The sequence below is a fragment of the Saccoglossus kowalevskii genome, chromosome 15, assembly GCF_978046115.1.
Source record: "Saccoglossus kowalevskii chromosome 15, keSacKowa6.1, whole genome shotgun sequence".
NCBI lineage: Eukaryota > Metazoa > Hemichordata > Enteropneusta > Harrimaniidae > Saccoglossus > Saccoglossus kowalevskii.
The window spans coordinates 33,546,278-33,561,717 of NC_140655.1; the positions used below are offsets into that span (position 1 = coordinate 33,546,278).

General features: G+C 33.5%; 1 protein-coding gene across 1 annotated transcript in view; it reads left to right on the top strand.

Moving 5' to 3' along the window:
- LOC102803939 (tyrosine-protein phosphatase non-receptor type 11-like) overlaps positions 1 to 14,640 on the top strand; it is a 117,756-nt gene extending 103,116 nt beyond the window's left edge. The window contains exons 14-15 of the mRNA XM_085490743.1: positions 9,850 to 9,954; positions 12,247 to 14,640. Of these exons, the coding sequence (XP_085346869.1) occupies positions 9,850 to 9,954; positions 12,247 to 12,270 (129 nt within the window). The 3' untranslated portion in view covers positions 12,271 to 14,640. The remainder of the gene's footprint in view (positions 1 to 9,849; positions 9,955 to 12,246) is intronic.
- The last annotated feature ends 800 nt before the right edge of the window (positions 14,641 to 15,440 follow it).

Below are 15,440 nucleotides of genomic sequence, written 5' to 3' on the forward strand. Positions count from 1 at the left end.
TTTATAGTACTAGTAGGAATTACCCATGTTTGCCATAGAGTTTATGAGTTTATAGTACTAGACTAGTAGGAATTACCCATGTTAGCCATAGAGTTTATGAGTTTATAGTACTAGTAGGAATTACCCATGTTAGCCATAGTTTACCAATTTATAGTACTAGTAAGAATCACCCATGTTTGCCATAGAGTTTATGAGTTTATAGTACTAGTAGGAATTACCCATGTTAGCCATAGAGTTTATGAGTTTATAGTACTAGTAGGAATTACCCATGTTTGCCATAGAGTTTACCAATTTATAGTACTAGTAGGAATTACCCATGTTAGCCATAGAGTTTATGAGTTTATAGTACTAGTAGGAATTACCCATGTTAGCCATAGAGTTTACCAATTTATAGTACTAGTAGGAATTACCCATGTTAGCCATAGAGTTTATGAGTTTATAGTACTAGTAGGAATTACCCATGTTAGCCATAGAGTTTACCAATTTATAGTACTAGTAGGAATTACCCATGTTAGCCATAGAGTTTACCAATTTATAGTACTAGTAGGAATTACCCATGTTAGCCATAGAGTTTATGAGTTTATAGCTCTAGTAAGAATTACCCATGTTAGCCATAGAGTTTACCAATTTATAGTTCTAGTAGGAATTACCCATGTTAGCCATAGAGTTTACCAATTTATAGTACTAGTAGGAATTACCCATGTTAGCCATAGAGTTTATGAGTTTATTGCTCTAGTAGGAATTACCCATGTTAGCCATAGAGTTTATGAGTTTATAGCTCTAGTAGGAATTACCCATGTTTGCCATAGAGTTTATGAGTTTATAGCTCTAGTAAGAATCACCCATGTTTGCCATAGAGTTTATGAGTTTATAGTACTAGTAGGAATTACCCATGTTTGCCATAGAGTTTACCAATTTATAGTACTAGTAGGAATTACCCATGTTAGCCATAGAGTTTACCAATTTATAGTACTAGTAGGAATTACCCATGTTAGCCATAGAGTTTACCAATTTATAGTACTAGTAGGAATTACCCATGTTAGCCATAGAGTTTATGAGTTTATAGTACTAGTAGGAATTACCCATGTTAGCCATAGTTTACCAATTTATAGTACTAGTAGGAATTACCCATGTTTGCCATAGAGTTTATGAGTTTATAGTACTAGACTAGTAGGAATTACCCATGTTAGCCATAGAGTTTATGAGTTTATAGTACTAGTAGGAATTACCCATGTTAGCCATAGTTTACCAATTTATAGTACTAGTAGGAATTACCCATGTTTGCCATAGAGTTTATGAGTTTATAGTACTAGACTAGTAGGAATTACCCATGTTAGCCATAGAGTTTATGAGTTTATAGTACTAGTAAGAATCACCCATGTTTGCCATAGAGTTTACGAGTTTATAGTACTAGTAGGAATTACCCATGTTTGCCATAGAGTTTACCAATTTATAGTACTAGTAGGAATCACCCATGTTTGCCATAGAGTTTACGAGTTTATAGTACTAGACTAGTAGGAATTACCCATGTTAGCCATAGAGTTTATGAGTTTATAGTACTAGTAGGAATTACCCATGTTAGCCATAGTTTACCAATTTATAGTACTAGTAGGAATTACCCATGTTTGCCATAGAGTTTATGAGTTTATAGTACTAGACTAGTAGGAATTACCCATGTTAGCCATAGAGTTTATGAGTTTATAGTACTAGTAAGAATCACCCATGTTTGCCATAGAGTTTACGAGTTTATAGTACTAGTAGGAATTACCCATGTTAGCCATAGAGTTTACCAATTTATAGTACTAGTAGGAATTACCCATGTTAGCCATAGAGTTTACCAGTTTATAGTACTAGTAGGAATTACCCATGTTTGCCATAGAGTTTACCAATTTATAGTTCTAGTAGGAATTACCCATGTTTGCCATAGAGTTTATGAGTTTATAGCTCTAGTAAGAATCACCCATGTTTGCCATAGAGTTTATGAGTTTTTAGTACTAGTAGGAATTACCCATGTTTGCCATAGAGTTTATGAGTTTATAGTACTAGTAGGAATTACCCGTGTTAGCCATAGAGTTTATGAGTTTATAGTACTAGTAGGAATTACCCATGTTAGCCATAGAGTTTACCAGTTTATAGTACTAGTAGGAATTACCCATGTTTGCCATAGAGTTTACCAATTTATAGTTCTAGTAGGAATTACCCATGTTTGCCATAGAGTTTATGAGTTTATAGCTCTAGTAAGAATCACCCATGTTTGCCATAGAGTTTATGAGTTTATAGTACTAGTAGGAATTACCCATGTTTGCCATAGAGTTTATGAGTTTATAGTACTAGTAGGAATTACCCATGTTAGCCATAGAGTTTATGAGTTTATAGCTCTAGTAAGAATCACCCATGTTTGCCATAGAGTTTATGAGTTTATAGTACTAGTAGGAATTACCCATGTTTGCCATAGAGTTTATGAGTTTATAGTACTAGTAGGAATTACCCATGTTAGCCATAGAGTTTACCAATTTATAGTACTAGTAGGAATTACCCATGTTAGCCATAGAGTTTACCAATTTATAGTACTAGTAGGAATTACCCATGTTAGCCATAGAGTTTACCAATTTATAGTACTAGTAGGAATTACCCATGTTTGCCATAGAGTTTATGAGTTTATAGTACTAGACTAGTAGGAATTACCCATGTTAGCCATAGAGTTTATGAGTTTATAGTACTAGTAGGAATTACCCATGTTAGCCATAGTTTACCAATTTATAGTACTAGTAAGAATCACCCATGTTTGCCATAGAGTTTATGAGTTTATAGTACTAGTAGGAATTACCCATGTTAGCCATAGAGTTTATGAGTTTATAGTACTAGTAGGAATTACCCATGTTTGCCATAGAGTTTACCAATTTATAGTACTAGTAGGAATTACCCATGTTAGCCATAGAGTTTATGAGTTTATAGTACTAGTAGGAATTACCCATGTTAGCCATAGAGTTTACCAATTTATAGTACTAGTAGGAATTACCCATGTTAGCCATAGAGTTTATGAGTTTATAGTACTAGTAGGAATTACCCATGTTAGCCATAGAGTTTACCAATTTATAGTACTAGTAGGAATTACCCATGTTAGCCATAGAGTTTACCAATTTATAGTACTAGTAGGAATTACCCATGTTAGCCATAGAGTTTATGAGTTTATAGCTCTAGTAAGAATTACCCATGTTAGCCATAGAGTTTACCAATTTATAGTTCTAGTAGGAATTACCCATGTTAGCCATAGAGTTTACCAATTTATAGTACTAGTAGGAATTACCCATGTTAGCCATAGAGTTTATGAGTTTATAGTACTAGTAGGAATTACCCATGTTAGCCATAGTTTACCAATTTATAGTTCTAGTAGGAATTACCCATGTTAGCCATAGAGTTTACCAATTTATAGTACTAGTAGGAATTACCCATGTTAGCCATAGAGTTTATGAGTTTATAGTACTAGTAGGAATTACCCATGTTAGCCATAGTTTACCAATTTATAGTACTAGTAGGAATTACCCATGTTTGCCATAGAGTTTATGAGTTTATAGTACTAGTAGGAATTACCCATGTTAGCCGTAGTTTACCAATTTATAGTACTAGTAGGAATTACCCATGTTTGCCATAGAGTTTATGAGTTTATAGTACTAGACTAGTAGGAATTACCCATGTTAGCCATAGAGTTTATGAGTTTATAGTACTAGTAAGAATCACCCATGTTTGCCATAGAGTTTACGAGTTTATAGTACTAGTAGGAATTACCCATGTTAGCCATAGAGTTTACCAATTTATAGTACTAGTAGGAATTACCCATGTTAGCCATAGAGTTTATGAGTTTATAGTACTAGTAGGAATTACCCATGTTAGCCATAGTTTACCAATTTATAGTACTAGTAGGAATTACCCATGTTAGCCATAGAGTTTATGAGTTTATAGTACTAGTAGGAATTACCCATGTTAGCCATAGTTTACCAATTTATAGTACTAGTAGGAATTACCCATGTTTGCCATAGAGTTTATGAGTTTATAGTACTAGACTAGTAGGAATTACCCATGTTAGCCATAGAGTTTATGAGTTTATAGTACTAGTAGGAATTACCCATGTTAGCCATAGTTTACCAATTTATAGTACTAGTAGGAATTACCCATGTTTGCCATAGAGTTTATGAGTTTATAGTACTAGACTAGTAGGAATTACCCATGTTAGCCATAGAGTTTATGAGTTTATAGTACTAGTAAGAATCACCCATGTTTGCCATAGAGTTTACGAGTTTATAGTACTAGTAGGAATTACCCATGTTAGCCATAGAGTTTACCAATTTATAGTACTAGTAGGAATTACCCATGTTAGCCATAGAGTTTACCAGTTTATAGTACTAGTAGGAATTACCCATGTTTGCCATAGAGTTTATGAGTTTATAGTACTAGTAAGCATCACCCATGTTTGCGAGTTTACGAGTTTATAGTTCTAGTAGGAATTACCCATGTTAGCCATAGAGTTTACCAATTTATAGTACTAGTAGGAATTACCCATGTTAGCCATAGAGTTTATGAGTTTATAGTACTAGTAGGAATTACCCATGTTAGCCATAGTTTACCAATTTATAGTACTAGTAGGAATTACCCATGTTTGCCATAGAGTTTATGAGTTTATAGTACTAGACTAGTAGGAATTACCCATGTTAGCCATAGAGTTTATGAGTTTATAGTACTAGTAGGAATTACCCATGTTAGCCATAGTTTACCAATTTATAGTACTAGTAGGAATTACCCATGTTTGCCATAGAGTTTATGAGTTTATAGTACTAGACTAGTAGGAATTACCCATGTTAGCCATAGAGTTTATGAGTTTATAGTACTAGTAAGAATCACCCATGTTTGCCATAGAGTTTACGAGTTTATAGTACTAGTAGGAATTACCCATGTTAGCCATAGAGTTTACCAATTTATAGTACTAGTAGGAATTACCCATGTTAGCCATAGAGTTTATGAGTTTATAGTACTAGTAGGAATTACCCATGTTAGCCATAGAGTTTACCAATTTATAGTACTAGTAGGAATTACCCATGTTTGCCATAGAGTTTACCAATTTATAGTACTAGTAGGAATTACCCATGTTAGCCATAGAGTTTATGAGTTTATAGTACTAGTAGGAATTACCCATGTTAGCCATAGTTTACCAATTTATAGTACTAGTAGGAATTACCCATGTTAGCCATAGAGTTTATGAGTTTATAGTACTAGTAGGAATTACCCATGTTAGCCATAGTTTACCAATTTATAGTACTAGTAGGAATTACCCATGTTTGCCATAGAGTTTATGAGTTTATAGTACTAGACTAGTAGGAATTACCCATGTTAGCCATAGAGTTTATGAGTTTATAGTACTAGTAGGAATTACCCATGTTAGCCATAGTTTACCAATTTATAGTACTAGTAGGAATTACCCATGTTTGCCATAGAGTTTATGAGTTTATAGTACTAGACTAGTAGGAATTACCCATGTTAGCCATAGAGTTTATGAGTTTATAGTACTAGTAAGAATCACCCATGTTTGCCATAGAGTTTACGAGTTTATAGTACTAGTAGGAATTACCCATGTTAGCCATAGAGTTTACCAATTTATAGTACTAGTAGGAATTACCCATGTTAGCCATAGAGTTTACCAGTTTATAGTACTAGTAGGAATTACCCATGTTTGCCATAGAGTTTATGAGTTTATAGTACTAGTAAGCATCACCCATGTTTGCGAGTTTACGAGTTTATAGTTCTAGTAGGAATTACCCATGTTAGCCATAGAGTTTACCAATTTATAGTACTAGTAGGAATTACCCATGTTAGCCATAGAGTTTATGAGTTTATAGTACTAGTAGGAATTACCCATGTTTGCCATAGAGTTTACCAATTTATAGTACTAGTAGGAATTACCCATGTTTGCCATAGAGTTTATGAGTTTATAGCTCTAGTAGGAATTACCCATGTTTGCCATAGAGTTTACAAGTTTATAGTTCTAGTAAGAATCACCCATGTTAGCCATAGAGTTTACCAATTTATAGTACTAGTAGGAATTACCCATGTTAGCCATAGAGTTTGTGTTCTGAACAAATGGCAGTGGTCAATACGTGCTTCTCTAAACAACAAATTATTTGGATGTTCCTTTGCTAAAGGGAAAAGGAAACTATGTAATAGAATATTGTATAAACTCAAATTTAAAAAAAAACAAAAACTCATTTTAAGAATCTGGTGAAGTTGAGAAAAAGGCATTTATTGTACATTTAGTTCCGAATACAACTATTTACTTAAATTTTCAGAAAATAATACTTCATCTCATTGCTGAGCTTTTTTTAGCTCCGCTGTCGACTTTGTCGAGCGGAGCTTATCATACGAGTGATTGTCCTCCGTCGTCCGTGTCAATGTTCGACTTCTTCTTGAAAACTATAAACCTGAATGCTTTGATACTTGGTGTATATGTATTCTGGGTAGACCTCTCCTAGATTTGTTCATTTCATGATGATATCTTCAATTCTCTAATTTTGATGAATATTTTTGCAATTTTTGGTAAAAAGTGATATTTTCGACTTCTTGTTAAAAACCGCAAGTGCAATTGCTTTGATATTACAAATATAGGTACTACATGTCGACCTTTCTCAGATTTGTTCATTTTGTAATGATATCTTTAATTCTCTAATTTTGGTAAATATTTTTGTCATTTTTGGTAAAAAGTGATATTTTCGACTTCTTGTTAAAAACCGCAAGTGCAATTGCTTTGATATTACATATATAGATACTACATATGAACCACTCCCAAATTTGTTCATTTCATGATGATATCTTCAATTCTCTAATTTTGATGAGTATTTTTGTCATTTTTGGTAAAAAGTGATATTTTCTTCTTGTTAAAAACCACAATCATTTATGGTTAAAAATGATATTTTTGAATTCTTGTTGAAAACAGCAAGTCCCATTGCATTGATACTATGCATATTGCTCATTTTCTAATGATATCTTCTGTTCTTTAATTGAATTGTGCATTGCTAACAGTGGAGCTATCTCAGCCGATAGGCTGCTTGTTTTTGTAATTATTAATACCAGTAGGTAAATGACTTATGAATAATAAAAAAAATGATTTATTTCAAATATCAGTCAGTGTTTATATCAATGTACTGTTAAGTCTTAAACTATGTATTACAATATTAATTAATGGTGTTAGCTGACCCCTCATCAAGTTAAATATGAGGCTGAACCATGCTTTTATCAGTGATGCTCGTTGATATAGCAAGCTGTCAGTAGATTTTAGAGACTAAGACTGAACAGAAATTGCAAACATTTGATATTAAATAACTATAATATTGATTCTGGCTTTCTATTTTACATAATATACTAATTTCATCCATTATTGTAATAAATATACCAACTGTGGAATTTGTAAATATATGCATTACACCTTGTGCATGTAGATTCCAAGTTTATTCGAGTTTGTTCAGTAATCATGCACATATCTATCATCAATTACTGAACCTGCTGCATAATAGGGCAGAAAATCTGACCAGGCTTTCAGTAATTGCTTCATAATCACGTACCACTGTATTATTTCTATTGTGTTATAATGGATTAGTTTTCCTATTTAATAGTCCGTCTAGATCTATTCGCATAATGGAGAGTCTGCACAAACAGTCAAGTGTGATTCATAACTAAAAGAATATTTAATTGTACATGGTTTACATTTAACACTCACTAAATCCCACTTGTGTACCTCAGCTTTTTGCTGCTCTGTACAAAACATATTAGCAGTATCTCAGCAAACAAAATTTTCACACATCTACATTGTATCGAAAAATATCATTCGCCTGAAAAACAATTCCATTGCACAAACAACACCAGATTCTTGAGACAACAAAGTATCTATTTTATGTGGCTTCATCTGAAATGATTAAGAAATCTATTAACTTAAGGTTTACCTCAAATCATGTTATACACATGAGTGAACCCATAGATATGTATCTGTGCTGCTTCTGTGTTGGGTTAACACTTATCTTAAGGTTTGCTGTCAACTTGACCTTTTGTTCATGACATGGAGTAGGTTTGTGACAATTCTGCATTACTTGGACATGTTATTGAAAAGGTACACGTGAAACAAATAATGGGTGCACATGAACAAAACAATAGCTACACATTAACAAAACAATAGATGCACATGAACAAAACAATGGGTGTACATGAACAAAACAATGAGTACACATGAACAAATAATGGATGCACATGAACAAAATGGGTACACATTAACAAAACAATAGGTGCACATTAACAAAACAATAGATGCACATGAACAAAACAATTGGTACACATGAACAAAACAATTGGTACACATGAACAAAACAATAGATGCACATGAACAAAACTATTGGTACACATGAACAAAACAATAGATGCGCATGAACAAAACAATTGGTACACATGAACAAAACAATAGATGCACATGAACAAAACAATTGGTACACATGAACAAAACAATAGATGCACATGAACAAAACAATTGGTACACATGAACAAAACAATAGATGCACATGAACAAAACAATTGGTACACATGAACAAAACAATTGGTACACATGAACAAAACAATAGATGCACATGAACAAAACTATTGGTACACATGAACAAAACAATAGGTGTACATGAACAAAACAATTGGTACACATAAACAAAACAATAGATGCACATGAACAAAACAATTGGTACACATGAACAAAACAATAGATGCACATGAACAAAACTATTGGTACACATGAACAGAACAATAGGTGTACATGAACAAAACAATTGGTACACATAAACAAAACAATAGATGCACATGAACAAAACAATTGATGCGCATGAACAAAACAATTGGTACACATGAACAAAACAATAGATGCACATGAACAAAACAATTGGTACACATGAACAAAACAATAGATGCACATGAACAAAATAATTGACACACATGAACAAAACAATAGATGCACATGAACAAAACAATTGGTACACATGAACAAAACAATAGATGCACATGAACAAAACAATTGGTGCACATGAACAAAACAATAGGTGCACATGAACAAAACAATAGGTGCACATGAACAAAATAATAGGTGCCCATTAACAAAACAATAGGTACTCATTAACAAAACAATAGGTGCACATTAACAAAACAATCGATGCACATTAACAAACCAATAGGTGCACATGAACAAAGTAGGTGCACAAGAACAAAACAATCGGTGTACAAGAACAAAACAATCTGTGCACAAGAACAAAACAATCAGTGTACATGAACAAAACAATTGGTACACATGAACAAAACAATAGATGCACATGAACAAAACAATTGGTGCACATTAACAAAACAATAGGTGCACATGAACAAAACAATAGGTGCACATGAACAAAACAATAGGTGCACATGAACAAAACAATAGGTGCACATGAACAAAACAATAGGTGCACATGAACAAAACAATAGGTGCACATGAACAAAACAATATGTGCACATGAACAAAACAATATGTGCACATGAACAAAACAATAGATGCACATGAACAAAACAATAGGTGCACATTAACACAACAATAGATGCACATGAACAAAACAATAGGTGCACATGAACAAAACAATAGGTGCACATGAACAAAACAATAGGTACACATGAATAGAATAGGCATGCATGAATAGAACATAATAAATGAGTTAAATCATAAATCTGACAGTTATTTTTTCAGAAGTTGCAATATGAGAAGTAAAAAATGTTGGAACATTAATTTATGTGTTCTTGTTTTGTATTTTTCAGAACAGTCTAAAAACTGGACGTGATTACAAGAATTTAAAGAAGTCAGCGGTGGAAGCAAGCGGTGATGTCTATCAAAATGTTGGTGACATGAGGAGTATGTCTAGAGTAAGTGGAGGGGACGTATATCTATCATCTTGTGCCAAAACGCCATGATTTAGATTGGGGTGGTGTGTGTATACTATCTATGTCCTTGTGTCCCAACCCTATTACTAAGATGGGGGGGGGGGCAATATGTCCATCCCACTACCCTATTACTAAGAGGGGGGCAATATGTCCATCGCACTTGTGCCACTACCTTATTACTCAGAGGGGGGCAATATGTCCATCCCACTTCTTGTGCCACTACCCTATTACTGAGATGGGGGGGGGGCAATATGTCCATCCCACTTCTTGTGCCACTACCCTATTACTAAGATGGGGGGCAATATGTCCATCCCACTTCTTGTGTCACTACCCTATTACTAAGAGGGGGGCTATATGTCCATCTCACTTATCCTATTACTAAGAGGGGGGCAATATGTCCATCGCACTTGTGCCACTACCCTATTACTAAGAGGGGGGCAATATGTTCATCCCACTATTTGCGCCACTACCCTATTACTAAGATGGGGAGGGGGCAATATGTCCATCCCACTTCTTGTGCCACTACCCTATTACTACGATTGGGGGGCAATATGTCCATCCCACTTCTTGTGCCACCACCCTATTACTAAGATTGGGGGGGGTGTCCCTCTATCGTCTTGTTCCACAACCATACTACTACAATGGGGGTGGGGGGTCCCATCTATCATCTTGTGCCACAACCCTACTACTAAGGGGGATATACAATTATCACCTTGTGTCACAACCCTACAACTATGATGGGGGTGGTGGTATCCATCTATCACTTTGTGCAACAACCCTACAACTAAGATGGGGTGGGTGGGGTATCCAACTATCACCTTGTGCCACAAACCTACTACTAAGGTGGGGGGGACTGCATATACCCGTCTAACACCTTGTGTAACTACCCTATTACTGAAATATGTGTGGGGAGTGCATATATCCATTTATCACCTTGTCCCACTACCTTTTTACTTGGTGATGGGGGAAACCATCAAACTCCTGTGTACCACTAATTTGTTAATGGGAAGGGGTTGCATATGTTTATCACATTGTGCCCACTATCCTTTTCCTGAGGGTGGTATATAAACATCTTTCACCTTGTGTGACTACCCTATTACTGAAAGGGATATATATCCATATATCTATCACCTTGCATCCCTATTCCTTTACTAAAGTTGGACATGTATTTGTCCACATACTTGAGCACTTTAGCTAGGTATACAATATTCTGGATGAGAAATAGTTTTGTTTGATGTGAAAATTGTTACTTTTGCAATGTAATCTAAATTACAGCTGTTTCAGACTTTGTTTGGATATTGCTTGTAATTTTGAAATCAGTAACATATACTACATGTGGTATATGTGTGTTCCAGTAAAAACATAGCCTTGTGAAATATCAGATGTCGTGTCACAATTAGCTTAGTAGTTTCCGGATTTCAGACTTTTTCAGGATGTGCATTTCCTGTCGGATTTCTCATTGTCAATTTCCATGAATCCATTAAGTGAGATCTTTTGGTGTATTGTGACGTTTCTCTGCCAACATTTCTGTTTTAACTGTGTTTGTACCTTGACCTCTTTGAACCTTATAACCATGCTTAAGGCTTTAAAGGATGCATGAGTGTGTAATTACTGTAAATGCTCCAGGCTTTACTAGCTTCTCTCTAGCAACCAGTAGCATTACGTCTGATATTACATCTGATCAGTTCACTCTCTTACAAAATAAGTGTCAGAGTATCAACAATCTAGTCTGAACAGCAAAATTATTATCTTCATTCACAATGCAAGCTGTAAAAGATGCATTAAGTGAAGCAGGTTGTGTAACTGATAAAGATTGACTTGGTGATTATCTTTGTTAAAATCATTCAATTGAGTTCCCTGGTCACTCCATTGAATAATTGATCTGGATGAGAGTACTGATAAATATTCAAATATATTTTGTGATAAGATTTTGCTTTTTTTTCAATACAAATCTTTGTGTAGTAATTGTTAGCATATTTTGCCTGTTGTCATGACAACTTGTTGATTAAGAGTTTGACACTTCTTGGGGAGTCAAAGATGTGATTTTTGTTTACTAAACCATGCTTATAAATTTAGTATAATTTGTATAATAATGGTCTCATTTATATTTTCTTATTACTAGCCTAATTTGCATAGTACTATCGATATCTCCTTCCAGTATATCATAACAGTTTGAATGTAATTAAAACAAATCATGCATGATATTTTTATTGTGTATTTCATGAGGCACTGACTTGACTAGTTAATTTACATCTAACTTTTTTTTCCTTACAGCCATCAAGTACTCTACAGAAATAGATGCAACTATCTCATTAATATTGTTGTCATGGTAGCAATTGTTACAAATATCAGCCAAGAAAAAATATGTAACTATAGTGCCAAGATGTATATTTTGAAGTAATTTCTTGATATTTTAGGTTGTAGATAAATATTAATAGCAACATAGAATTGTATATCTTTTATTGTGAGTCTAAGTGAATACTGAAAATGTATGTTAGTGATTTTTTGAAATGAAATGAACCAAATTTGTTGAAATTGAAGAAGATATCCTGCCATGTTCCTTCTACACATTTCATCTTAAGAATACGAGAGGTTTTTATCCCTGGGACAACATACATACAATGTAATCAACCTTCAAAGACAAACAAAATCTACTAACCAAGTGTGTTCACAAATCTAGCTTAATTTAGTTAGCATTCATTATCTCAATATATGCTATATATATTAGCCAGGGGATGGTACCTCACAAATTTGAAAAGTGTGAGTATTTGAAATAAAATGAATTATAGTTATTGACGAAAAGCATAGGTAATTGACACACCTGATATGGTTTGTATTTTAATAGATATGCAGAGAATGTACTATGAAAGAAAAATTGAAACCAGGTTCATTTCTAATTGATAATTGTGTGTATATCATGTGTTCAAAGATTCAACCAATGGATAATTGTGTGTTGCTTTTATAAAAACATTATTCTGTTTTCCCATGAGTATTTTTATGACCAACAAATCTGTAATACAAAACCTTGCTTATGTGCAAACAATCTAATGTTTTGAGCATATTGATATGTTGTATCAATTGGATCTTACTCTGTGATTGTTATAAACTATATGCAATCACTTTAATTTCTTGAGTCAACATTCTTCAATATTGTTGAACCAATAAAATCTTGTCAATATGTTGATGTGTTTTATTAAACATCAATTGATTACTATTTGACAGTCGTGTGTAAAGCACACAATGAAAGTCTTTGCAGTAAGTTTGCTAAAAATATGTGCATATTAATTACCTAATTTGCATAATTAGCAAGGTTTCGGCTTTTACACGGATATCCAAGTTCTAATCACATTTGAATGAAACTTGGTGCAATGTCATACTAGTATTACATTTATAATCTGTGCTCATTAATTTCAAGATTTTTATAATAATTAATCAGTTTCCAGCTTTTCCAGCAATATCTCAAGTACCTTTAATAATTAATCATCACATTATAATGAAACTTAAGTCCTATTTAGTTTTTGGTTGAAATCTGTGCATAACTTGCATAATAATTACCCAATTTTCAAAAACCAATTATTGCATTTCAATTAGACTTGGTATATAAACAATGCTAAATACCTGATTAGTTTTGGATTGAAATTCAAGCATACTACTTGCCTAATTTGCATAATGTACATATTCGTCACATTTCATTGAAATTTTGTTCATAGATGCGCTGTGTTAATCCAAAGATATTATTAGTTTAATGCTGAAAAACATGCATATTGATTATTTAATTATTAGGCATTTTCTGATATCTCAAAAAAGATTTAAATTGAACTTAGAGGGTAGAGTTTCTCTGGAATAAATTAGACTGAAAACCATGAACAAAGCCTAAAATGCAGTGAACATTTAATTTTTAACATTTCTTTTGAAATTATGCCAATTATTTATCAATCAATAGTTTGTATTGTAGTTAATTGTCAGATCACCCTTTTCAGAGTGTATGGCAAACTATTTTTGAAAGTCATGTAGAAAGATAGATGGGCCAAATTGATTTTAAAATCCTGAAATTTCTTGGATGAACCACTTACAATTCAGCATCATCCAGTATGATTGTACTTTTCAATCACATCATGACAGACAAATTATCCTTAGCTGCAATAAAAAACGAAAGTATACAGTGAAATCATGACTACATAATTGCAGGTATATTGTAGTAAAAGTTCCAGACATGATTGACGATGTTCTAGATGAGTGTAGCTTCTTTATCTCCTATATATTTGGCCATTTTTGAACAGAGGTGTAAAGAGTGCATAATGACTTTGATTGTGCTCTTTTCCAAACAATATACAGTATTGAATTTGAAGAATTATAAGTTCAACTTATTTGTTTTCATATGGAAAGAGTGAGCAACTTTTTCTTAAAACTCGTCATGCTTTATGAACTCAGATATTGAGAACTATATTGTATAATTGTTTTAAGACAGCAAGCTGTTGTATATTTCTTCAGTCTATGTGAATCATGTATTTTCAGATCATGCCATGTTTTGAAATGCTTATCCATTCAGTTACTCTGGTTGATATATTTTTTGGTAATGTTTTTGTGTTTCAACTGATTTTTTAAGTCAATAAACGGAATTCTGTAGTTCTTCAACTTCTGAATAAAACCTACATATTGCTTCATGTATTCAGAAATAGACATTCTTTAAGTCAAATGGAAGGTACAAGTGCAAAAACAAGTATTTGTCATTAAATACTACCATATTTGGATTATTAGATTTCTCCTAGACAAATTAAGACTCAGGTTAATTAAACGATTTTCCAGATGTTACTTGAATGTTCTTAAATAGCCAAAGGAGGCCAAGGCCAAGTAAAAGCTAATTGAATAACCAGTTAACTTTCTCTTGACATCTACTGAAAGCTGTCACATAAAATTCGTGTTTGCTCCATTCACTCGTTTCATCTCATGAAGCAGAGACTGTAGGAAGCCACTACCCCTAAAACTGACTAATAAACTTTCGAAAAAGGCTAAAAAAAACTAATATTCAGATTTCTCTGCATCCTGTTCTGTAAGTCAGTCTGCTATTCTTGAAATGTCTTCTTTGCTTTGTTACCTATCACTGTCGTAATATTAGATGCATATCCATACTTAGTAGTCTGTTAAGTAAAGAAATTCATCCACAGTCTTGGAATGATGGTATTATGTTGAATAAGCTATGATTGTTTTCATCCTATCCACATGTTCTAAGCATACAGGTCTGAATACTTGTCACCACCACCACCATGTGATTTGGAATAATGAATTTATCTTATTTCAAGAGTGGCTAATAGCTATGTTGCATTGTGTCTGCTATGAAACCGTTTTTTTTTTGACAAACATAACATCACTACAGTTGCAATTTGTGGCATATGTAGTCACTTCAATGAAATGTTTCATGCTTCATTGATTTAGCTACAAGACCATGCCATTTGGGCTTACTACTACTC